We start from the raw sequence: 26620 nt of genomic DNA, 5'->3' as shown, positions 1-26620 counted from the left end.
CACAGGTCATTCACTTTCTGGAAAAATTCCACAGTTGACTCCTGAGATCAGAGTGAAAAGCAAACAACTTTTTGCTTTTGTTATAAAGTGGTGTCTTGTTTTTCTCTCTTTTTTTTTTTTTGTTTTATCCAGGCCAAAATACCCTCAGTGCTTCCAAAAAATCTTCAACCCATGCTTTGAGAATTGTTATTATAGAAACTGGAGGATATCTTTATTTGTAATATATTTGCATCCATCTAGCCTTGCAGCTCCTCTGCTAATAATGAAACTTACATAGTCTCTATGATAGCAAAGGATATTAATGTGTGTATGTATCAATGGCATGATTCTTTTCCTTTGCCTCCAGTTATGGAAATTCTTAAAGCCCAATACCCCCCTGGAAGCTCGGGTTTCTAAGCAGTGGTGTGAAATTGGTTTCCAAGGTGATGATCCTAAAACAGATTTTCGAGGAATGGGACTTCTAGGACTCTATAATTTACAGTAAGTAAAATGAAGACTAATTGAGTAGTTGAGTGATGTTCTGGTATTCACATATTGAAATGGCCAAGTATAGACACTAGCTCCCAAAGTTCCTTCCCGAAAGAATCCATAAAAACATTCAAATCCTCTCAATGAAAACTCCAGTTTATAACATTTTTAAAGACTGCATTTTCTGTCTATTTCAGCAGATGTCACAAACTTTTAAAGCAAGTTTCAAATATATTAATGTTTTCCATTTCCCAGAGTTCATTTTGATAAACATTATTTTACATGATCAGAGGCACATTGGCATTGAGCCTTTGTGTTCCTCTCCTAAGGGTGTCCTCCTTTGGTTTTATTGTGTGTGGATGTCTAGAAATCTGTATAATTTATTATGTACCAGTGTATTTCCAGCGTTCACATATGAGAGAAAACTGGCGTTGTTGATCTCTCTGAGCTTGGATTACTTCACTTAACATGATTTTTTCTAGGTCCATCCATTTTCAAATACATTATTAGCACTTTAATATTATGAAAACCTTCAAACAGATGCAAAAATGTAAAGAAGGTAGTTTTAAAAAAAAAGACTTTTACATTGATCACCTCAATGCGGAAAAGATCAAGGATTGAAATTCTCGCAACACTAATTTTTACATGTTAATGAAAACCCTGTGCCATTGTTCATTTCATCCCTTTCATTTCAATATTTCCTTGCAATATTTATTTATTTATTTGCCAGTCCTGAGACTTGAACTCAGGGACTGAGTACTGTCCTTAGGGTTTCTCAAGGCTAGAGCTCTACCACTTGAGCCACAGTACCAGTTCCATTTTTTTCTATGTGGTACCGAGAAATTGAACCCAGGTGTTTGTGCATGCTAGGCAAGCACTCTACCACTAGGCCAAACTCCCAGCCCTTGCAATATTTGTTGCATTATATAGCAGCAACTGTTAATCTAATGCAATGTTGATATTTGAGATTCTTCCACAGATATTCTAAAACTCCACAATAGTTCATTTTCAACTTATCCAATTCTCCTGTATCTTTTAAAACCTAACTTTGTTCAAATGCTGTCCCACATCAGTCCTGCCCATTGTACTTAGTTCAATTGTAGGCACTCCTTACGCTGACGTTGTTTTGTCCCACTTTCCTGTGTCATGAACTGGATTCAGGATCATAGAATGCCTTATAGAAATGTTCCATGGAAGCTGGGAATGTGGCTTAGTGGTAAAGTGCTAGCATAGCATGCATGATATCCTGGGTTCAATTCCTCAGTACCACATAAACAGAAAAGGCCAGAAATGGTGCTGTGGCTCAAGTGGTAGAGTGTTAGCCTTGAGCAAAAGAAGCTCAGGGACAGTGCCCCAGACATATTGTAAAAAAAAAAAAAGGGGGGGCCGGGAGTTTGGCCTAGTGGTTAAAGTGCTTGCCTAGCATGCATGAAGACCCGGGTTCGATTCCTCAGTACCACATACATAGAAAAAAGCCAGAAGTGGTGCTGAGGCTCAAGTGGTAGAGCTCTAGCCTTGAGAAAGTCCAAGGACAGTGCTCAGGCCCTGAGCTCAAGCCCAGGACTGGCAAAAAAAAAAAAATCATGGACATATAGTAAAATTGCTGATCTACATTTTTTCTGAAAGGAAATTCAAGAACCTGTGCTATTCCTTGTATTTCTTATATTTATATGTAAACTTACATAAGCATCAAATTAAATAATGCATGCTCATTGCCCTTACAAAATACTTTAATGAAGTCCTTTGTTGAAGTACTTTTATGAAGTCTTTGTCTGAGGGAGCTCACACAAGAGATCTTCTTATGCCTCTGATCACCTTATTAAGTGATCATCTCACGTGGGCATCAACCTCTGTATTTCATCTGGCCTCATACTGGAGCAAAGCAAATGTACTCAGGGAGCCTGGCTTGTTTTCTCTCCAACTGCAGGTATTTTGCAGAAAGGGACGCCACAGCAGCTCAGCAGGTCCTCTCTGACTCTCTTCATCCAAAATGCAGGTAACTCTTAAAAGATTGGACTGGGCTTTATAGGTTAGGCAAAGACTATCTTGTAGATGGCTCTCAAGAGGCTCAACCTACCAGAAGCAAGGCTTACAGCTCTCTCAAACAATCCCTTTTGACAAATAGATGGTTAACTCTTTGGGCATTGATTCTTGGAATTAAGATGTCAAGTGCATTGTTGAAGAGGGATATGTAGGGCCAGGTATGTGACCTAATGGAAGAGTGTTTGCCTAGCATGCATGAAGCCCTGGGTTCAATTCCTTGGCATCATGTACATAGATAGAGCCAGAAATCCAGAAGTGGTGCTGTGGCTCAAATGGTAGAGCATTAACCTTAAAGACTAAGCTCAAAGACAGTGACCAGGCCCTGAGTTCAAGCCCCAGGTCTGGCAAAAAAAAAGAAAGAAAGAAAAAGAAAGAGGGAAATGTATTTAAAGGGACTGATTTATGTCATATCCTGAACGATGCAGGAGGACTGGGTCTGAGAGATAGTGTTGATAGACACATAAAGAGTCTAAAAGAAATAGGAGGGAGCATGGAAGTCAAGAAATCAGAGACCAGGAAGACACCAGTAGCTTATGCCTATAATCCTAGCTACTCTGGAGATGAGATCTGAAGATCATGGTTGAAATCCAGCTCAGGCAGGAAAGTCCAATTAACTACCAAAAAGCTAGAAGTAGAGCCATGACTCCAGTGGTAGAGTGTTATCCTTGAACCAAAAAACCTCTAGGACAGTCCTCAGGCTTTGAATTTAAGCCTCAAGAACTGAGATAGTCTGGAATTATTAAATCTTCCCCCACCCCACCTCAATCCCATCCAAGATTCTATTTGTGTTTTCATTTACCTTTCTTAACATGTTTTTCTTTTATTTAATTCATGAAGGGATATCACTAAAGAGGAAATAAGGTATTTTTGTCTTTGCTTTTGTGTTTTATTGCCTTTATTTTATTTTAGAATGTGTTGGGGTAAGAATTTATAAAAAGAGATACAGACTTATGAAAATGCTAACAAAAAAATGCTGCATTTGTTAAGCTTTCATGTAGTTCATTCTTTGAGGTCTGTTTTTATTAGCTGCAAACCAGGTTAAACTAAACAGATGGAAAACGGCAAGAAAGTCTTTTTTCAGCCAGAGGTGAACTTGGCTGGAGGAACATACCAGATCCTTCACCTAAAGACTGAACACCTCTCCTCACAGAATGCAAGAGAGGCATTTAATTTGGGGATTATGTTGCATAGAGAAAATATATTCTTTTTTCTATATATATTTTATTATAATTAATAGAAGGGTTACATTATATTCACCAGCTAGAAGGTGCATTACTTCACATACATTGAAGTCTTGGTCCCCATTTCCCTCCCCCCATTCCCCCCCGAGAAAATATATTCTTTTATTAACATATTTCTAATTTGATCACCATAGTGTGTGTGTGTGTGTGTGTGTGTGTGTATGTGTGTGTGTATTTGTCACTTTCCTTCTAAGTTGAGTTCCAATATTTTGTCCTCATAGTTTTGTATCACTTTCCCCTTGGCAGCATTGAGGCATTGCAGTGCTTTCATTGGCTGAACAAACCTAAATTTTATCATAAAGTTGAAAGGTCCCCCAATCCATAATCTTTATACTCACTTTGGCCCCATTTGGGTCAGGGTTCTTTAAATTGTATTACACTTTACCCCCTTTGAATTTATAAGCTTTCCAACAAAATTTTCATTTTCCTTTCATTGAAGAAAAAAATCACTTCGTTGGTTTTCTTGATACGTTGCACAATTAACATGAAGCTATTTTCAGTTTTTAACTACATTCTCTCAATTGCATAGTTTTGTAATGTGGAACCTCTAACTCTTCCCTAGCTAAATTGGCTGATTGTCTCCATGTCTTCACACTGGTATTTCCTAGAGGAATATCACTCAGAGAACATGCTAGGCTTCAAATATTTGCTCTTGATTAACCATTGGAGGGACATTAACTTGGTCTGCGAACCATTCTACACACACACACACACACACACACACACACACACACACACACACACACACAATTTTTATTTGTAGCTCCTATTCCAGCCATCATCAGAGAGGAGTTATTTGAAAGAACATAGCTAATTTTATGTAAGAAGAGACTAGCATTTAGGTAGTCGTGTATATATACAGACAAATAAATGAAATTATCATTATTTTATCCATGAAGCTCATGTATTGTTTCAAATTGACTTAGGTAAAGATCTCCAGGTATGAGTCAGATGTCTTTGAAAATGCTATTGACCAAGACATGAGAAAGGGTATCAGTGTTTGTGAAGTAACGCACCTTCTATCTGGTGAATATAACGTAACCCTTCTATTAATCACAATAAAAACATATGAAAAAATGCTACTGACATTCGCTAGTATCTCACAGAAGTGTGTTTTGACCAATTATGGCATCAACTTAGGTCTGGTCAGATGCTAAGTATCACACATTCAATGGATACATACATGTGTGTATGTATACATGACTAGATACACACACAGGAGAGCCCTTCTCTGTCAGCCCTTCAGCACACCAGATTCAATACTGCTCTTATAAATACCCTTCTATGGAGTCCTGAAGTAACTTGAGGCGTAAGAGTAGAGAATTTGGGGCTATTTTTTTATGTTATATTCCTTGGTAGCTTTATTTTCCTGAAGAAAAAATCCACCATACTCTATAAGTAATCAGACGGGTAGAGGTCATCTGACTTTTGCTTGTATTTCCAATGCAAATAAAGATTTAATTTAACAGGGCTGGGAGTTTGGGCTAGTGGTTGAGTGCTTGCCTAGCATGCACAAAGACCTGGGTTCGATTCCTCGGTACCACATACATAGAAAAAAAAGCCAGAAGTGGTGCTGAGGGTCAAGTGGTAGAGCTCTAGCCTTGAGAAAGTCCAAGGACAGTGCTCAGGCCCTGAGCTCAAGCCCAGGACTGGCAAAAAAAAAAAAAGATTTAATTTAACAAATACAGAGATACAGTGTACTTTAAAAAGGTTTTGTTGAAGAGAAAATGAATACTTCCAAACTCAAATATATGTTTTAATTTTATATGTAATTCATGTTAGTTTTGAATGTGAATCTTGCAATGCCAAAGCTCTCCTGTTCCCTCTTTGGCTTACTGTTTGGGCTTTTTTTCTTAGTATTGTTGTTAGCGGTAGTGATGGTGTTTGTTCTTGTTCCCCCTACACAGCCCCCAGTCATGGGGCTTGAACTCAGGGCCTGGGGGCTGTCCCTGAGCTCTTTTGCTCAAGGGTGGCACTCTACCACTTTGAGCCACAGTGCTACTTCTGATTTTCTGGAGGTTAACTGAAGATAAGAGTCTTCCAGTTTTTCTTGCCTGGGTTGGCTTTGAACTGCCTTCCTCAGATCTCAGCCTCGTGAGTAGCTAGGATTACAGGTGTGAGCCACCAGTGCCCAGCTTAGTTTTTTTGGGGGGGGGCCAGGGAAGCAAGAGAGAAAGGGTGAATAAAGCAGTCATGTTATTCAGTATATACTATGTGGAAAATAAACTATGTAACTTGTGGGTAGGGATGGGAGTGAGGAAGTAGGAGAATGTGAAAGAAGGGATAATCTTGTCCAAAGAAAGAAATGTCCTTGTTACCTGACTTAGGTAACAATAAACCCTTGATACAACATAATTATTGATAATAACAATCCAATTGCATTTTTAAAAAACGAACAAAAGCGCTGCCACCTTAATATGACTTTAAAGCAGTTATTTGAGTCACAGGCAGTCATTTGCAGGGTAGAAATCATATTTACATAGGTAACTACTTCGCATGATAATTTGTGCTTGTGTGCTGTGTGTGTGTGATGTGGCATTTTATGGTGGTGTGCTGTATTATATGATAGTTTATAGTTGTGGTCCTGTGTATATGTACACACTTGTGTATATTTTGTACCTACTTAGATGAAAGCTAAGCATTCAGAACTCTACTTGCAAAACTTGTTCCAGTGCTAACTAGAGTTTGTTTTTACTGTGGTAGACTGAATAAAGGTTGATCATTTGCCTACAAGACTTCGGCAAGAGTGAGAAGAGGAACAGGAATGAGATAGATGTATAAGTACAGTTTTATTCAGAAGTTCAAGTTCTGAAACAGATTAAATGGAGCTGCTGTGGCTTAGCTGACTTGGCTTAGCCAAGGGAGATGCACTTGTTGGAACAGAAGTTTAGACGTTGTCTACTGTTTCTTCCTTCTGTCTTCTGTCCTCTTCCCTCCTTTTGTTCCCCCTTTCCTCCTTCCTTCTTTCCTTCTTCCTTCCCTTTCCTCTTCTTTTGTTCCATCCTTCCTTCCTTCTTCTTTTCTTTTCTTTCCCTCTCTGGCTCCATTTGTCTCTCTTTCCTTTCTTTTCTTCCTTCCTATCTTCCATATTTTCTTTCCTTTCTTTCTTCCTCTTCCCTATGCTTTTCCCTGTTTTCTTTCCACCTCAATTATTTGATCATTTATTTATCAATAATACATTTATTTGAAATATGTGAACCTGGCATCATAAATAGGCTATCTATCTAGGATAAATACCTTGAGATAAAACCATACAAAATCTAGTGGAGAAATGAGCGTGAGGCAACTTGTGGTCTGGGGAGAAGGAGAGGATTGTGGGCAAGCTCTCACTAAAAAAAGTGGTCTTTGATCATGCTCATGTTAAAGAATATCTTAATCCTAAAATGAGCTGTGGATTATCTCACAGTCTTAAGTAAGGCTGCCTACAAACTCTGTGTGAATGGCATTGTTGCTCTTTATATTCTATTTTGCTGAGACAGCCTAAGGCTGGCCTCCAGCTCAAGATCCTCCTGGCTCAGCCTTCCAATTATTGCCATGTTCTGCTCATGCTGTTATTTTAAAAGCTGAATCCTATTCATTAGATCCGCACTTTATAGCCAAGGTACAGATACATAGTTAATGCTTTTACACAAGAAGATGAATATCTATTCAGACTGAATGCTATTTATTTATTTAATTGTTCTTTTAGCAAGTTCAGCAAAGCAGAATGGGAGAAGAAAAGGATGGATAAAGCAATTGGGTGAGTGTAAATCTCACTGAAGTAAAGACTGCAAGTCTGAACCAGATACAGTGCAAAATTTCCTTAAAGTGCTGTGAACGATGACTGGGCTGGAATTCTACTTGTCCTGATGGAAATGTGGAACCCAGATATGTTTCAGAAGGACCCATTTATGTTTCTGGACTTATTGGTGTGATTATGTATCACTTTCTAATTCACTGCCAAGATAAAGGAAGTTGCGACTGTAAGGAAATCATTTTCAAAACACATCACTTAGAATTGGATTTGTCCATTTTCTCTTCAGGATTTCTACCAAGTATTGGGCTATTCAAGAAAAAATGTTTTTTTTTAAGACAATGCCTTTCATCCAGATAGATTTCTGTGCTAGATTTATAGCAACAGAGAGAATTCAGTACCTCACATCTTCCTTCCGTGCTGGTCCTGGGGCTTGAACTGAGGGCCTGGGCACGCTCAGCTTCTTTTGTTCAAGGCTAGCAACTCTACCACTTGAGTCATAGCTCCCTCTCTGGCTTTTTGGTAGTTTATTAGAGATAACAGTCCCACAGATTTTTCTGTCCAGGCTGCCTTCAAATCACACTCCTCAGACTGAGTAGCTAAGATTACAGGTGTGAGTCACGGTCACGTGACTTCCCTTCCATTTTTAATAGATAATTCGAAAAGAGAGGGCTGGGAGTTTGGCCTAGTGGTAGAGTGCTTGCCCAGCATGCATGAAGACCTGGGTTCAATTCCTCAGTACCACATACATAGAAAAAAAGCCAGAAGTGGTGCTGAGGCTCAAGTGGTAGAGTTCTAGCCTTGAGAAGCACAAGGACAGTGCTCAGGCCCTGAGTTTAACGCCCGTAACTGGCAAGAGAGAGAGAGAGAGACAGACAGACAGACTAGAAAATATATTTTTGTGAGACTACACTTTAAATTTTTTTCTGAGTTAAAAATCAGTATGACTGGGCCTGGAGTTTGGCCTAGTGGTAGAGTGCTTGCCTAGCATTCATGAGGACCTGAGTTCGATTTCTTGGCACCACATATATAGAAAAAGCTATAAGTGGTGCTGAGGCTCAAGTGGTAGAGCTCTATCCTTGAAAAGGCCCAAGGACAGTGCTCAGGCTCTGAGTTCAAGGCCCAGGACTGGCAAAAAAAAAAAAAAAAAAAAAAATATATATATATATATATATATATATATATATATATAAAATGAATGACTTGGGAAAGTAAACCCAAAAAGTCATCCCAATCTTACTATTTTTGTGTATCTATAATATTATTTTATGGAATCTCATTCTTGCCTTTTTTCCATGTGCATATGTGTGTTGAGATAAAACTTGGTTTTTTCTACTCATTTCATATCCTGCTTAGTCTTTGAGAATTTAAATAGCTGTAATATGTTATGTAATATTAATAATATATTATGTAATATTACCCTGGCTTATTTTTCTAGCCATCTTCCTTAGATGTTTAATTATTTCTTGAGTAATTTCCCTGTCTTGCCATAATAAATCATACTATAATCATATAGTATAACACTTAATCCATTTTTGATATATTTTTAACATAATAATTACCAAGTCAAAGCATGCATGAACTCTGTTTTCTTGAGAAACTTTATGATAAATTATAAAAGTCAAAGTTTCAACAGTCTGGAGAAGAAAAGGCAACTTCCTTTTCTTTTTCTTTTTTTTTCTACCCCTCTCCCCCACCTCCCCTCCATCCTGAGGCTGGAACTCAGGGCTTGGGCACTATCCCTGAACTTTTACACTCAAGGCTAGTTCTCACCCCTTTGAGCCAGGATGCCACTTCCAGCTTTTTCTGTGATTAATTGGAGATAAGAATCTCAAGGCTACCCAGGCTGGTTTCAAACTGCAACTGTCAGATCTCAGCCTTTTGAGTAAATCACCAGCACCCACCAGGACAATTTTCTACTTGGAGGAGCTGAATTGGAATTTCAGCTTCAGTTTATCAAGTGTCTTGCTTCCAGTATTTACAACACTGTTGGTTTTCTGGCTTTCACTTGCAGGTATTCCTTTGCAATTGTGGGCATCAATATCACTGACCTGGCATATAACCTACTGGTGAGCGGAGCTCTAAAAACCCATTTCTACAACATTGCCCCAGAAGCTCCAACCTTGTCTCACTTCCAGCAAACGTTCTGTAAGTGTTCTGGTGTTTAATTATCCATAGAGATTTCTATAGAACACTCTAGAAAAAGGTCAAAGGCAAAATGACTTTTGTGACTTGGTTGTTTTATGTAGGCCTTTTGGGTTATTTTGTTTGTTTTTCATTCAAAAATATTCAGGCATCATGAATTTTTCTCTTTTCTAGAAAGCTCTTCCATAAAGTCTAGCCAGTCAATTTCTGGTCTGGCTGTAAGATGTCTAAAGTGTCTTTCTCCTTGCCTAGTACAGCATGGCACTGAAGGCAGCCTGCATTAACTATCAGATCTCTGTCTGTTGTAGCTGAAATGAAAGCCCTACAATAGAAGATAAGGTTGAAAAACTTTCTCATGACTTAGAGAGTGAGGGCAGGAGTGACACGGTCCAAAAAGAAATGTGCTCATTACCTGACTTATGTAACTCTAACCCCTCTGTACATCACCTTTAGAATAAGGATTTTAAAAACACTTAAAATAAACATTTTAAAAATAATTAGAAGAATTTAAAAAAAACTTGCTCGGGAAGTAGAACAGAAAGGCATTGAGGACAAAAAACTAGAAACTAAAAGTTAAAAAACCAAAAGACCTAGGTACTCTTGTGCCTGAAGAATGCAAAACAAGTGAATACTAAGCTAGGCACTGGTGGCTCATGCCCGTAATCCTCCCTAGCTATTCAGGCTGAGATCTGAGGGTTGTGGTTCAATGCCAACCTGGGCTGGAAAGTCCATGAGACTCTTATCTCCAGTTAACCACCAGGAAACTGGAAATGGCACTGTGGCTCAAGTGGTGGAGTGCTAGCCTTAAGCTGAAGAGCTCAGGGATGGTATGCAGGTCCAGAGTTCAAGCCCCATGACTGATCAAAAAAAAATAGTAAAGTATAAAAAGTATTGAAGAAGAATAAAGACCTGTTTACACGCAAGGTCTTAAACATGTCACTCGCCTTCACGAGGAAGGCTCCTGAAAGCTAGGTGTCACATAATAAGGATAATCTTAAAGGGAATAATTTTTTTCATGCACTTTAGGGAAAATCAGGGGAGTAATTCTGAAAGAATATAGAATGAGTTTAATTCTAGGCAAAGTGAAAATGAACTGCCTTTGGGAGACCTGTATGGAGTACAGAAGGCTCGAAAATTCTGAAGAACCGCAAGCGCTCAAGCAATTGATTTGGAGCTCATCAGAACTGAGGGGGGAAAAATCAGAACCACACTGTAAGAGAGGTCTCCGGAGCAGTAGTCCAAGTTAAAAGCATAGGCATTTAAAAGTAGAAATGTTTGTTTTGCACAGAGCAGGTGCTTAGTAATGGATGTGTGGGTGGATGGATGGAAGGATGGATGGATGGATGGATGGATGGATGGATGGATGGAATATTGGATGTTGCTCTTTGCAGAGGAAAGGAACGTCTAGCTGATTTGGGAAATGTTAGCCTTGATCAAATTGATAGAAATCCTAGCCTAAGGGCTGGGATGTAGCTCAGTAGCAAAGTGCTTATCTAGCAAGTGCAACAGTTTGATCCCCAGTACCAAAAGAAAAAAAAATGGCAGGAAATCCTAACCTGTTAAGCAATCATGAAATAGAATGATTTGTTTCCCAGGGCACTGTTCATTTTTTTTTCCCAGTCTCGGGCTTGAGCTCAGGGCCTGAGCACTGTCCTTGGACTTTCTCAAGGTTAGAACTCTACCACATGAGCCATAGCACCACTTCTGGCTTTTTTTTTTTCTATGTATGTGGTACCAGGAATCAAACCCAGGCCTTCGTGCATGCTAGGCAAGCACTCTACCACTAGGCCAAACTCCCGGCCCATGTTCATTTTTTTTTTTAAAACAACAGCAATCCCCCCTAGTTTAGATGAGAGGCAGAGAGACTCCAGAGACTTTAGCAGAAGCAAACCATGCCCTAGATTCATTTTCCTTCTGTGGAACATGATGAGTTCTGCACATCTCCTCTGTAATAGTCTTGCAATTACCTGTGTCCTTGGCATGTGACCCTGTTCATTCTTAACTGGATGCAGTGAAGCAAGGCCAAGACACATTTGAGTAGCAATAATACATTGCAGGCTGGCAATGGAAAGCCAAATTAGTATTCAAAGCAAGTATTTATCCAGGTGGAAGAATATCAGAAGATAATAGCTCTATCATTCTGCCTTTATGGTCCTAGTCAGTGAATAGGGCCCTGCTAGCATAGTGTGCTACAAAAATTGCATTCAATCTAAAGCTCCACTGAACACAGCCCCATTGAAATGGAGTGAGGTTAGGTGTGGTGAGGAGAAAAAAAATTGGCAATGACCAAAAAGAAAAGGGAATGATTTTTTGTTTGACCTTTAAAAGAAGGAATTATTGAGAAGGACAAAGAAGCGGATGAACAAAATGTACTGAGAAAGGCAGCCCAGTATGATGGTAGAAAGCTAGCTGTTTTCAGATCTTGGTTTCCAGCTGTCATTGTGTAATTGGACACCAACCATTCAAGGATCCTATCTGAGCCCAACATCCTCATCTGTAAAGTGGAGATGTAACATCTACATTGCCTCTGCCACAAGCTAGTGCATAAATTGAGAGCCGGTAAGCAATAGCCTGAGCTCTGTTTCCTCCTCTCTTTGCCATACTCGGTGGTTAGTATCCCTAGCTAACAGATTGTGAGCTGAAATTGTACCCGTCTTCCTCTCTTCAAGAGAACAAGAATGAGAGAATACAGGATTTCTATCATCTTTAATGTTGTGTTTCTGTTACACGTGTGTTCATTGGCAGGTGGGGGGTTCACTAAGCAATCAGCCAAATGAAGTTTTTGCATGCTGTAGTACTACATGCATAAGTGTAGTTTTATGATTATAATGCATACCTTGGAATGGAATCCACCTTTTATTGAGATCACAATCTATGGTCTCTAATAGTTTTCCTGATGGCTAAGGGACGGTCCCAAGGACTGAATCTACAAGATTTGCCATTTGAATTTGTACCTTTAGGAGGAATGTCTGATAATGACACCATCTCCACCATCTCTGTCCTTAACTCCTAACCATTTTTTTTCTTTTTCTTTTCTTTTTTGTTGTTGTTGTTGGTGGTGGTGGTCTTGGGGCTTGAACTCTGGGCATGGGCGTTGTCCCTGAACTCTTCAGCTCAAGGCTACCGCCATACCCCTGAAGCCACAGCACCACTTCAGGTTTTCTAGTGATTAACTGGAGATAAGAGTTTCATGGTCTTTAGTGCCCAGGCTGGCTTTGAACTGTGATCTCCAGATCTCAGCCTCCTGAGTAGTTTCTCTCTCCCTCTCCCTCCCTCCCTCCCCCCCCCCCTCTCTCTCTACATATATATATATTTCTTTCTTGTTTGCCAGGCCTGGGGCTTGAACTCAGGGCCTCCCCACTGTCCCTGAGCTCTATCGCCCTACCCAACAGTCTCTTATAATTATTCATAAGATGAAAAAGTGGAGACTCCAAATGGATGAGTTCTTCTAGAACTCAGTCCTATACTATTTCACCTTTACAGTGAGTTGCCAGGGTATCTGCACATTGTAGGAAGCAAATGCATTCATATTAATTACCAAAAAGTGAAGTTTTCATTAAGAAGTAGACATGCTACCTGCCACATTCCACATTATACACATATGCTTAATGATCACATTGTCTTCTTCCTATCCATTTTTACAATTAATTTTTTTTCTTTTTTTTTTTTTTTTGCTGGCCCTGGGGCTTGAACTCGGGGCCTAGGCACTGTCCCTAAGCCTCTCTGTGCTCACTCTGCACCACTTCTGGCTTTTTCTATTTATGTGGTACTGAGGGAGTAAACTCAGGGATTCATGCATGCTAGGCAAGCATTCTACCATTAAGCCACCTTCCCAGCCTACAATTAAAATGTTTTCAAGTTGATTTTCAGCTGGGCACTAATGGCTCACATCTATAAGCCTAGTTACTGAGGAGGCCTGAGGATTATGGTTCAAAGGCAGCCCAAGCAAGAAAGTCTGTGAGACTCTTATCTTCAGTCAACCACCAGAAAACCAGAAGTGGCATTGTGGCTCAAAATGGTAGAGCAAAAGAGCTTAGGCACAGCACATAGGCCCTGAGTTTAAGCCTCATGCTCAACAAAAAATAAAAAGATGATTTTCCATAGAGCTTGTTCATCACTGTCAATAGAAGTAAAGATGCTGTTTACTGGGCCTGGAGTTTGGCCTAGTGGTTAAAGTGCTTGCCTAGCATGCACGAAGACGCGGGTTCGATTCCTCGGTACCACATACATAGAAAAAAGCCGGAAGTGGTGCTGAGGCTCAAGTGGTAGAGCTCTAGCCTTGAGAAAGTCCAAGGACAGTGCTCAGGCCCTGAGCTCAAGCCCAGGACTGGAAAAAAAAAAAAAAAGATGCTGTTTACCCATGAGATACTAGTGAGATACATCACAGATGGGTTTAGTTGATGGTATTAGAAACCTGACTTGAGTGAAGGGGTTACACTGTCCAAAAAAAAAATACTCATCACCTAGCTTATGAAATTATAACCCCTCTGTTCATCAACTTTATAATAACAATAAAAATATATAATAATAAAAATACACCTGACACCAAATAACTCAAGTGGATTTGAGCTCAAAGACAAGACAAATTATGTAGAAGGAAGGAAAAAAAGGAAGGCAGGAACAAAGGGAGGGAGGGAAAGATAGAAGAAGAGAAAGAGAGAAGGAAGAGAGAGAAAATGGAAAGAATTCATCTCCTCTTCCATGGAATCCTCAGAACTAGAAAATTGTATGAACAAATTTCACATTGTACAATGACAAATTTGTGTTCAGTTAATTTATAATTCTTATCTGTCTCATAATAGATTATCAGAATGCATTTGTTTCATTTGTCACAGTAATTTAAAACTTTAGTTGAACCAAAGATCTTCTAGAGGAAAAAAGCCAAAGTGAAATAATTTTTGAAAGAGAAGACCATCATGTTAATCTAATTAGGAGGTGAAGAATGAAGTAGTCTCTTTTGACCTTGTAGATTATGTTCCTGATATGATTCATTTTCAAAGGATGGCAGAATCAAGTTATGTGTTCACTTCCTGGAACTGAGAATAAATCTAAGTCTCATTGTTTAAAAAAAAAACAACTAGGCAGATTGTTAGCTGCTGCTATGCTTAGAGTTTTTCATTGCTTAGAGTTTTTTTATTGTGGAAAAATATAAGTAACTCAAAATTTTCAATTAAGCCATTTATAAGTATTTAATTTTGTGGTATCAATTATGTTTACAATGTGCAACCTCACCGCTATTGATTTATAATATGTTTTCATCACTCTAATCAGAATCTTTACACTCACACAGCAGTAACAGTTCATGTTTACTCTCCCTGAGGCCCTCATTTCCTTCCTGCTGCATCCATACAATCATGGTCTAAAAGTGGGATCACACTGTTTTAGGGTGTTTAGGGTGTGTGTGTGTGTGTGTGTGTGTGTGTGTGTGTGTGTGTGTGTGATTTCACTCAGCACGATGTTTTCAAAAAGGTTTATCACTGTTGTTGCCTGAATCCAAACTTTATTCTTGTTGCTAGATGAGCAGTTCATTTGGTGATGGACACATGGGTTGTTTTGACTGTTTGGCAATTGTGAGTAAGGCTGCTGGGAACTTATGTATACAATTATCTAAGTCTCTGTTTTCTAGTCCTGCTGAAGATCAGACCCAGGGCCTTAGCATGTGAAGCAAAACAAGCTCTAATATATCCCCAGCCCTTGAGTCATTAGCATAAATTGATTGTAGAAGATGTTTCCTTGTTATATTTATATATCATATACTTAGGAGAAATTCTGTATTACTTTTAACCACCCTCCTACCTCCCTCTTTTAATATATATAGCTTGTAATATTATGCTATTTCCATAGTATGATGATGATGATAGTTCTATAGATACTACATATAGTATATATTACTATTATGACATTATGTTATTTCCATATATACATATTTCTTCTGTAACATTTACTTCCTCATCACTCTCTCCCCACCCACTGATACCTCTCCTCCTAACTCCCCCTTTTACAGTCATGTCATATCGTTACTTTTTTTAAGCCTCAGATCCTCAAGAACAATCTTAAACAATCCTATTTGCTCAGCTTCCATGCCTTTGGTTCTGCATGATTCCTGTTGTTTGGGTCTCATTCATTCTACATGAATTTGAATATTATTTAAGAGCTTTGTCCTCTCCTGTGTTCTCAACTGTCTACTCTGTAACAGGCTACTTGATGCATGAATTTCACAAGTTTTGGGTTGAAGAGGATCCCATGGACATAATGGAATTTAATCGTGTGCGGGAGAAGTTCCGAAAGAGGATCCTAAAACAGCTACAAAACCCAGACATGGCACTGTGCCCACATTTCGCTGCCTCCGAAGGTTTAATCAACATGTAGTTTTCCCCCCCACCCCCGCCACGCTGGTTTTAATGACGACCCTGGAATCCGGCTCATTGTCATGTTAGCTCTTACTTAAGCCCCAGCTCACACAGTGAATGCACGCAATGGTTATATGCATGCCTTTTGGTACAGTATTTTTACCTCTTGGTCATATACTTCTGAGATTCCCCAGATACACTAGTTCTGGAGTAGATGTCCTCCAGTGAGACTGCTCACATTATGGCATTCTACAGTGTTACATCTCACCTTGACACCCAGGAGTGGAGAGAATTTTCTATATTTTTTTGAAGATTGTTTTTCTTCCTCCCTCTTAATTCAACAGTACAGACTTCCTTCTAGCTGTATTTTGTATGTAAGAGGTGTAGTCCGAAATTTGTTCTATGAAAGCTTTTTAATTTATTAATGTGTGTCATGGCTACTGCTGCTAGCTTTTCAAGCCAGGTTCATGCTTGGACCACATTCTGATAAAATAGAAGACTTTAAAATCATACAGAGAGACACATGATAAGCCAAACTATTCCTTCACACATAGCTGTGCATCACGACCCTGTATCAAGACTTACAAGAAGTCACTTTGGGTAGGAGCTGTTCTTGTGTGAAGCACCACAGAACTATAGCATAACTTCACCCCAGTGGCAACTGGGTCTTCGTCATCTGGATATTGAATTATTTTATCCCCATAATTCTCCTGGCTTGGATGTCTTCATGGGTTGATGATGCCCCCAGAAAACAAATCAGCATATTTCAAAATCTGCAAATGATTTTTCACTGCCTGTCTTCTGTGAACTCAGAGTCACCCACCCTCTGCACGATTCTGATCTAGGCATCTTTGCTTAGTGAACTAAATGATGACGGGTTTGCCTTCTATGTCAAGGGGCAATACTTTGAAACAATTTGCAAGAAAATGCTATCCAAGAGAGAACTGTGCAATATTTCTCAAGAACAAGGATCTTGACTTATATCCGTGGAAGAAGTAAATTGCTTGGCAAAAGTAAAATGATTGTAAAACAGCTTAAAAAAATCATTTCCAGAAAATGTGATTTAGTTTGGAATTATGACTGAAGTCTGTTGAATAGTATTTACCATGGCATTTCATACCCGTGGTATTTTATACTTTTGGACTCTCAAATTTTAGTATTATTAGATGTTTGTGTAATCACTTGCTTATTTAAATAAATTTTGAGTACTGCCTGTCAGTTATATGAATAAACTACACATCATTCTACTGTAACACGGTGTGGGTTTTGCTTTAATATTTCCACCTTTATACAGCTTCAGAACATGCAAATGTGTGTGTGGGTAGAATGTCAAAGAGAGACAACCTGGAACTGATGATAAATTGCTCTGTCATTTGGAATAACCAGGTGTAAATTGAGCATGTTATGTCTGACAGACTTCTTTTTTTTTTTCCCAGTCCTGGGGCTTGAGCTCAGGGCCTAAGCACTGTCCTTGAGTTTTTTTCTCAAAGCTAGAACCTTACCCCTTGAGCTATAGCACCACTTCCAGCTTTTTCTATGTATATGGTACCGAGGAATCAAACCCAAGTTTTCATGCATTCTAGGAGAGCACTCTTACCATTGGGCCAAACTCCTGGCCCTGACAGACTTCTTAACTCTTGGGTTCTGATGGTATTTCATGACAGATCCAATTTTTTTCATTACTTCCTGTAACATCTAGCTTGGCTACTGCGAGACAGTAGATAAAGAGGAAGCATTAATACCCTTTGTCTCCTTGTCCATTCTAGCTACTCAGGATTGTATCCTAAGTTCCCATTGTTTGCTTGTTCCTCTGGAAAGTCTTTTCCTTTTCAGCTATGTCCTGGTGGCAGTAGATGGAAGTTACAGAAATGGTTAATACACGATGAGTATTGCACCATGAGTGAATATACCACGGATAATGACAGGAGTATATATTCCTCTCCCTGGGAGCTGTGAATTACCACTGGCAGTTAGCTGCTGGCGATGAGCGCACTCTTCGTGGGCAGTGCATCTCCTGTCAGCTACATGTGAACATTGTCTCTTCCTATCCATGGTTGCCAGATGTCAGTGGCATAACTTATGGCCTGTGACACTTACACAAGCTCCCGTCTCATGTGTTCAGCTCCAGAAAAGGTGATACTCAGCAAGTTGTTTCCCCTCCCAGCTCCTCGGATGCCTTCTCTCAGTCGTATCCCAACATGGCTTCACGGTTTTAGAGTGAACAAGCTCTTCTAGCTTCTTCTAGTTTGGAATATTATTAGATTTTTTCATTCACACCTCCATGTGGAAGATGCACTCTACCTCGCAACACAAAACGAGGTGAGAGAACGAAGAGGAAAAGCTTTCATATACATCAGAAATATGTGATGTGCTTTTCCTGTGTGTGTGTGTGTGTGTGTGTGTGTGTGTGTATTTCCCTGAGTGTTTTTAGTTTGTTTGTATTTATTCTGTTGAAGAATTGACCACAAGAAATGTAAATTGCATAGCAAGCTTCTTTCAAATTTTCTAAAACACTACTTGTTATGATTTTTTTTTTGCCAGTCCTGGGCTTGAGCTCAGGGCCTGAGCACTGTCCTTGGACTTTCTCAAGGCTAGAGCTCTACCACTTGAGCCTCAGCACCACTTCCGGCTTTTTCCTATGTATGTGGTACCAAGGAATCGAACCTGGGTCTTCATGCATGCTAGGCAAGCACTCAACCACTAGGCCAAACTCCTGGCCCCATGTTATGATTTTTTTTAAACACAGTTCAGTGGCACTTCAGCAAAGCAAAGAAAAAATATCCTGTGAAGTATCATTTCTGAAACTTGAGACTTCAATTTGTCATTTTTTCCTACCATTATCACTGTTGTGCTTCAGTTTAAAAAAAAAAAAAGGACTGATAACTCATCTTTTTTTTTTTTTTTTTTTGCCAGTCCTGGGGCTTAGACTCAGGGCCTGAACACTGTCCTTGGGCTTTCCTCAAGGCTAAAGTTCTACCACTTGAACTATAGCACCATTTCTGGCTTTTTTGTGTGTATGTAGTACTAAGGAATCGAACCTGGATCTTCATGCATGCTAGGCACTCTACCACTAGGCCATGCTCTCAGCCCTTCATTATCTTTTCTGTATTCTAAAAGAGATTTCAGTCTATTTTACAACATATCCTCCATACCAGCACTGGAGGGAAAGATAAGACAGAGGATTCTGTTAACTTCTTTACTATAGCAGAGTAAATCTAAACAGTTCACAGAAATTGGAATGTGACCAAACGAAGGCGGAGACTGGAGCCAGGAGTTTGGCCTAGTGGTAGAGTGCTTGCCTACCACACACAAAGACCCAGGTTTGGTTCCTTGGTACCACATACATAGAAAAAGCCAGAAGTCGTAATGTGGCTCAGGTGGTACAGCTCTAGCCTTGAGAAAGTCCAAGGACAGTGCTCAGGCCCTGAGTTCAAGCCCAAGGCCTGGCCAAAAAAAAAGAAAAGGCAAAGACACAGATTTAAGTAGGGATTGTCCACCCCGACTCAGTTATGCAAAAAATAACCCAGTTTCTTCACTCTCTTACTGGGACACAAGTGTGTCATGAGCTCCTACCTCAGATGTTAGAAACCCATGAAAGGGATTGGTCTGGGTCTAATCCAAAATTTTCAACTGCAAAGATAAGTCAAAATTCTTCATGGAAGATCAAACCTGGAAATCCTACCCCAGGGCCACAAATTATGTTGATGCATGAGTACATGGAAACAGACCAGCCTTTATGGGGAGTAAGGATGGGAGCAAAGCCAATGGAGCATGGGGATAGGGCCTGAAGAAAATGATGAGAAGAGGAAAGGAATAGAGAAGATAGAAGTGGAAATTCAGGCCAGGCCCTGATGGCTCATGCCTGTAGTCCTAGCTCTTTGGGAGGCTGAGATTTCAGGATTATGATTCCAAGTAGCCTGTGAGACAGTTAATCCCTCAAAAACTAGAAGTAGAGCTATGATTCAAAGTGGTACAGCATTAATCTTTAGCAAAAGAGCTCAGGGACAGAGCCCAGGCCCTGAGCTCAAGCTCCACAATCAAAAAGAAAAAGAAAAGCTGAAATTCCCAGCTCTGTGAGCCCATGGACATGTGTAAGCGACAGAGCCACAATGGTAGGTACACTCCATGTAAGCATTACCTTGAACTCTGCAGGGAACTCAGTCAGTTTTCTAATCTGAGGTCAAGTGATTTGAAAGCAGCACTGATGTACCATGGAGTCCTGGGAGATGAAAGAGATTGTGGCACGGACTGTGTGGATCCCTAGAGGTAACCATGAGTTCTTATCTCATGAGCCTGTACTGCCCTAGTGCCTAACGTCTGTGTTGTCATAGGAGTCAGATTTATTTGTTTGTTTTTATGCTTCCTTGCTCTGGACAAACAGGTTTAGAGAATTTAAATCCATTTTAAGGTCTCAGGAGAAAGAAGTAATTAGAAAGGACCTTGAGAAAACCCAAGGTCTTAAACCTAGATTTCTAATCATTATACTGTGAACTTGGAATTTTCCTCTAGTGCCCCAGGGAGCGCACACACACACACACACACACACACACACACACACACACACACACACACACACAGCAGATGTCTGCAGAATGAGTTCTGATGTACAAATGCTGTCACCTTGTCCCTCAGCGAGGTACACAAAGAGCAGCTAATCTTAGAGCATAGTAAGCTCTTGGCCCTGCTATGCCTCCCCAGGAAAGGAAGCCTGCACATCTCTTTTCTGCTTCCAGTTGGGAATCCTCAGCAAGGTGAGTTTGTAGGGTCTGGCTCAGGCCAGAGGCTATAGGACATTTCTGTGGGGAAAAAAAAAAAAGAATGAGGAGCTTTTTGTGATGTGGACAAAGTCGCATGTACTCTCTATAAAGAAAACATTCCCAAGTGTCTACTGACCAGAACCAGCCCCCAGGATGCTGCTAGCCACATAGACACCAACAGGAATCGTGTCCCCCATGAATAAATATCCCTGGGAATCTTCGCAGAAACTCACTAGAGCTGGAAAATAGAGGAGTTAGGGAGAGGCTACAAAGATCAAAATGTTAGCCACTTTTGTTGTTGTTGTTATGGGTCCAGCATTGTGGTATGCTTTAGGTAGGGATGGCCACAGAAGTAATCTTTGGCAAGGTGGAAAGTGTAGCAAAGAGATGAGTTCAGGCCCCACAACTAGCAACAACAATGAACATTTAAAAAATAAATGAACTTGAAAAGCCACAGGTAAACACTGTCTGCCAAGCCAATCAAAGGGTTCCCTTTGTCACTGCCATCCCTATACAAAGACTCAGATAAACTCCTCAGCATCAGAATCCACAGGGTTTTTTTTTTTTAATAGATTTAATTAGGAAATTAAAGAATGCCTAAAGAAACAGAGAAAGACAAGACAGGAGGGCTTGCACACCTCACATCTTTGCAAGGCACTCCAAAGCCTAGTGTTATCCTGGACACACGGCAGGTCTGATTTCAGGTAGAAAGTTACATCCCTTATTGTTTTTTAGGAAAAGCATCAAAAGCAATAGTGTCAAGCCTGGGGTTGGTGACTCATACCTGTAATCCTAGCTACTCAAGAGCTAAGACATGAATGAAAACTGAGGTTCCAAGAGAGCCCAGAGTGGAAAGTGCATAAGACTTATCTCCAATTAACTTGTGGCTCAAAGTGGTAGAGCACTAGTTTTGAGCACTGCGATGCGTTCCTCTGCTAGGAGAGGGCAGAGCTTCAGTGACTGCTGGTTGGTTTAAGCAGCCCAGAGGGAGCCCATGAGCTATTTTTTTGACACATATTCTTATGTGACACGATATTTATATAGCATGTTAGCTCTTGTGTGCCAAGTGTACAGCGCTTACAGAGAAATAGACATCAACCATCTTAAGCTATCTCATGAGTTAGGTAAGCCCACTGTTAGTCAAGTGTTTACTTTTTTTTTTTTTGTCAGTTGTGAGGCCTGACAGAGCCCAGGCTCTGTCCCTGGGCTTTTGTGCTCAAGGCTCCACTTCCAGTTTTCTGCTACTTAATTGGGGATAATCATCTGATGAACTTTCCTGCCTGGGCAGGCTTCAAACCAAGATCCTCAGATCTCAGCTTCCTTAATAGCTAAGATTACAGCATGATCCACCAGCATCCACTGATGCAGACTACTGGCTATGAGAAGACTCTGTATGTTTCTGGTCTTCTTTAGATCAATGACCAAATCTCTCTGACCTTGCTTTTATCATCCATTATAAAATAATGGTGAGTGAATGTTCCTCTTCAAACAATTAAGAATAAAAATAAAATATTATTAATTAAAGAACTTGAAAAATGAAGGGTAATAGACCCAGGTTTATGGTTTGGTTTTTATCCAGTTTGGTTTTCGGTTAAGAGCTTGTTCTAGCAAAAAATTAATGTCTAAATTCTGTCCTTCTAGTTAGTGTCCTCATTAATTCACTTCAGCAAATATTTATTGAGAATTTATTTTAGTGCAGGGCATCATGCCAAGTCTGGGGATTAAATAGTAAGCAAAACAGTGACTTTGAGGGCTGGGAGTTGGGCCTAGTGGTAGAGTGCTTGCCTCTAGCATGCACAAAGACCTGGATTTGATTCCTTGGTACCACATACATAGAAAAAGGCAGAAGTGGTGCTGTTGCTTGATTGGTAGACCTCTAGCCTTGAGAAAGTGCAAGAACAGTGCTCAGGCCCTGAGCTCAAATCCCAGGACTGGAAAAAAAAAGGTGACTTTGGTCCATTTATTTTTTTACCTAGGAATATGTTCCCAAGCAAGAAATTCTGGGAGCCTGACCAACACAGAGACTGAGGAGATAAAATCAGGTATTTTATCTCTTCATAAAAAGAGATGTATTACGCTAGATGCCCATACCTGTAATTCTAGCCACTCAGGAAACTGAGATCAGAGTATCACAGTTTAAAACCTGCCTGGGTAGAAAATCTGTGAGACTCTTAAAACAGGAAAAAGCCAGAAATTATGCTGTGGCTCAAGTGTTAGCATTCTAGTTTTGAGTGAAAATGCTAAGAGACAGAGCCCAGGTCCTGAGTTCAAGCTCCAATACTCACCCAAAAAAAAATGAAGAGGGGAACATTTGAGTAATCCAAAGTCTTAATAGTATTTGGTTGCATGTAGCAGTCAGGTAAAGGAAGGCGAGTAGAATGATTTCTAGGACCAGATGAATTATGTTATTATTAATCACTGACCACACACTACATGCTGTCCCTGAGGCAAGTGCTCTAAATTAATCGTTTTCTTTAAAATGAAAGCAAACTCTGAGGCACATTGTTTTTTTCTGTTGTTGTTTTGTTTTGTTTTGTCATGAGTCATGGAGCTTGAACTCAACCTGGGAGCTGTCCCTGAGCTCTTCAGCTCAAGGATACCACCCTACCCTTGAGTCACAGCCCCACTTCCAGTTTTCTAGGGGTTAAGTGGAGATGAGAGTCTCAGATCCTTTTGTGCCCAGGCTGGCTTTGAACCTTGATCCTCAGATCTCAGCCTCCTGAGTAGCTAGGATTACAGGTGTTAGCCACCACGCCCAGCTTGAGGCACATTGGTTTTATCCATACTTTACAAAGAGGGAAATTGAGGCAGGTAAAATCTGAATGCTTTGCTCAAAGTTTTCCAGCTAGAAACTGGCAATGATATGCAGCAAACTCAATTTTTCTGGCTTCCTTCACATTACACAACCATATGCTAGACCCCTCCAGCTAAACACTTAAATTCTGTATTTTTTAGAAAAAAATTAAAACCTGAAAGAAAATATGCCAGAATGATTATCTTTGGGTTAATGAATTAGAAATCACTGTATTTTCCCCCACATTTCCTTCAGGGAGTACAGATGGCATCTATAATTTTTTAAAGGAATAAATGTTTTCATTTAAATAATAAATTAATATTTGATGAGAAAGAAAGAATAGCCTCAAGTGTAAAATCGTGTATGTGTTTTGGCAGAGGTAAAGATAGACTGGTGACACACTCTGTCTTAAACAATGGCACCCAACAGACCTTGGTCTGTTCACCAAGAATGGCTTTCACACAACTATTTAAGCATTCATGGGCCAAGAGTTTCCCTAGTGGCCTAGTGTTGCTGTAGCTGAAGTGATAGAGCTCTAGTCTTGAGAAAGCCCAAAGGGCAGTGCTCAAGCGGAGTTCAAGCTGCAAGACTGGCAAAAAAAAAAAAAAAAAAAAAAAGAATTTGTATTCGACTTACTGGTCCACTGAGTTTAAGTTTGGGCTTTTATTTATATTCCATATTTTAATCAGTAATAATTTCAAGCACTGAAGCAAAACTTCCAAAAAGGACATCCTCTGCTAACATCTCACAACTCTGAATAATGACACCATGAATATTTATGTCGCGTTATGATCAACTGCTGCAAGGAAGGACAGTTTCAGCACCATATTCATTTTCCCTCATGTCACTGCTCACCCAGAATCTTTTTTCCTCCCACTCAGGGCTCTCCACACCCTGGAGCAGCCTTGTTTATGATGCTGTTGTGTGAATGGAGTTTCTAGTCATCGAAGAAATATTTGCCTCATTCTGAAGCCATCTGATGGCTGGGAGGTAGCATGCTCTATCCACTCACCAGTAAAGCTTTATGCTGCATGCCGGACATTGTGTGAGGGGTCAGGATATAAAAGCATAACTCCATTTTGGTCAAGCAATCAGCTCTTCATCGGAGAACTCCAAGAAAGAGAGAGAAAGCCAACAACCTGTCAGTTCAAAACTAGGACGGGGGACTGTGCTCACAGGCTTCAAATTCCGGATGATGAAAAGAATCATCTTCTGGCTCTTCTCATTTCTCCAAAAGCATTTCAGATATTCCAGGAGTGCAGAGACCCATGTCAATTGTTCTTTGTGACAGTGAGGAAAAGGATCAAATATCTTTTTCTCCTTGGAACACAGAACCTTAGAGTTCAAACACATAATTGGATGATGTAGAGAATGTCAAGTATTTAGTATTTGGTATATATGTATATATTTATTTACTTAGTATTTGGTACTAGTCCTAGAGCTTGAGCTCAGAGCCTGAGCATTGTGGCCGAGCATTTGTGCTTAAGGCTAGTGTTCTATTATTTTGAGCTACAGGTCCATTTCCAGCTTTTTAGTATGAGTTGGAGACAAGAATTTCGTGGACGTTGCTACCCAGGGTGGCTTTTTTTTTTTTTTTTTTTTTTTTTTTTTTTTTTTTTTTTGCCAATCCTGGGGCTTGATCTCAGGGCCTGAGCACTGTCCTTGGGCTTTCTCAAGGCCAGACCTCTACTGCTTGATCTGCAGCATCATTTCAGGCTTTGTTTTTTTATGTATATGTGGTACCAAGGAATCGAACCAGGTTTTCGTGCATGCTAGGCAAGCACTTTACCATTAGGCCAAATTCCTGGCCCCTGAGCTTTCAACACCTACCCCATCAAAACAGTATCCCCATTTTCACCCTCCACAGAGTGAAATAACTCTCTACCCTATGATCTTGGAGTCCTTTCCCCAAGAGAGATGATGGCCTCATGTCTCTCTTCACCTGTCCTGGGTGCCCAGGGAAACTTTCACAGGGTCATTATGAGGATTCAGTGAATTATATCATCTGAGAAATGCAATACTAACGTGAAGGAACAGATGAGATTACAAAAGCCAAGCCCCAAGTGTAGGGCCGAGATACCCTAAGTGGAAAATCAATGCCCTTTTCATTAGTGAACACACTGATTCATTCCCCGGGCTTGCCTATATTATGGGTTTCTTGAGAATAGGAACGGAGCCAGGTTCAGCTCTGTTATCTAAAGGGTTAGTGAATCTGTGAGCCTGGCACTTGCCAGATGTTGATTGATCGAGTAAACTACCAGCAGTGCAAAAATTGAGCAAATGCCCAGTAATCTCCATTGTGTGTCTTCAGTGGCCTTGCAGCTTTTGTATTGTGCTGGGGCTCCCTCTGCTGTGTATGTGTGTGCCTATGCATTGTGCGTGTGTGTCTGTGTTCATCCTTTTCTTTCAGTCAAAGGATTGGGTGGAGGAGGAGCCTGCAGGATATCAAATATGGAGAGATCAATACCATTGTTAAGCATGTTATGGGCAAACCTGGTCAATGCAATGTGGATTTTTAAAAGGCACGAGGTATACACATCTGAATGAAAGAAATAAAAGGAAATTTCAGTGCAGCAACAGCTGGAAAGAGATTTGCAATGTGGCTGAAGATACAATACAGATATTGTAAGCAAATGCAAGATTAATATCAGGGTAGGAATCTGGCCTAGTGGTAGAGTGCTTTCCTCCTCAGGACCATATACATAGAAAAAGCCAGAAGTGGGGCTGTGGCTCAAGTGGTAAAGCTCTAATCTTGAGAAAGCCCAAGGACAGTGCTTAGGTCCTGAGTACAAGCCCCAGAACTAAAACAAGATTAATATCAATCTATTTTAAGCCAGTTACTGGTGGTAATCCTTGTTATTCAGGAGGCTAAGAGTTGAAGAGTGCAGTTCGAAACCAGCCCAGGAAGGAAAAGTCCCTAAGAGTCTTACCTTCAATTAGCCACAAGATGCCAGCAGTAATGCTGTGTCTCCAGTGGTAGAGCACTAGTCTCGAGTAAAAGAGCTCAGGAGTGGTTGACAAAGGCTCATATGTGCATATGATCATATAAAATAATATTCTATGAAATGAACTCCAAGGAAAGGAAACAA

The 26620-nt window shown here is 40.1% G+C and overlaps 1 protein-coding gene across 3 annotated transcripts in view; it reads left to right on the top strand.

Annotated features, from left to right (window-relative positions):
- The window catches only part of Elmod1 (ELMO domain containing 1), a 45296-nt gene extending 28063 nt beyond the window's left edge, over positions 1 to 17233 (top strand). For 2 of the 3 annotated variants that reach the window (XM_090319580.1, XM_090319581.1), the window contains 6 exons: positions 347 to 480; positions 2396 to 2464; positions 3349 to 3372; positions 7441 to 7491; positions 9500 to 9633; positions 15827 to 17233. In XM_090319580.1, the coding sequence (XP_090175706.1) occupies positions 347 to 480; positions 2396 to 2464; positions 3349 to 3372; positions 7441 to 7491; positions 9500 to 9633; positions 15827 to 15999 (585 nt within the window). In that variant the 3' untranslated portion in view covers positions 16000 to 17233. The remainder of the gene's footprint in view (positions 1 to 346; positions 481 to 2395; positions 2465 to 3348; positions 3373 to 7440; positions 7492 to 9499; positions 9634 to 15826) is intronic. The other variant, XM_090319582.1, reaches the window with a different exon arrangement.
- Positions 17234 to 26620: the final 9387 nt, after the last annotated feature.

Source organism: Megascapheus bottae, chromosome 27, assembly GCF_031878675.1.
Source record: "Megascapheus bottae isolate mThoBot1 chromosome 27, mThoBot2.hap1, whole genome shotgun sequence".
Lineage (NCBI taxonomy): Eukaryota > Metazoa > Chordata > Mammalia > Rodentia > Geomyidae > Megascapheus > Megascapheus bottae.
Note: the sequence above shows the minus strand (reverse complement) of the source record. Positions and strands in the feature narration are given on the sequence as shown.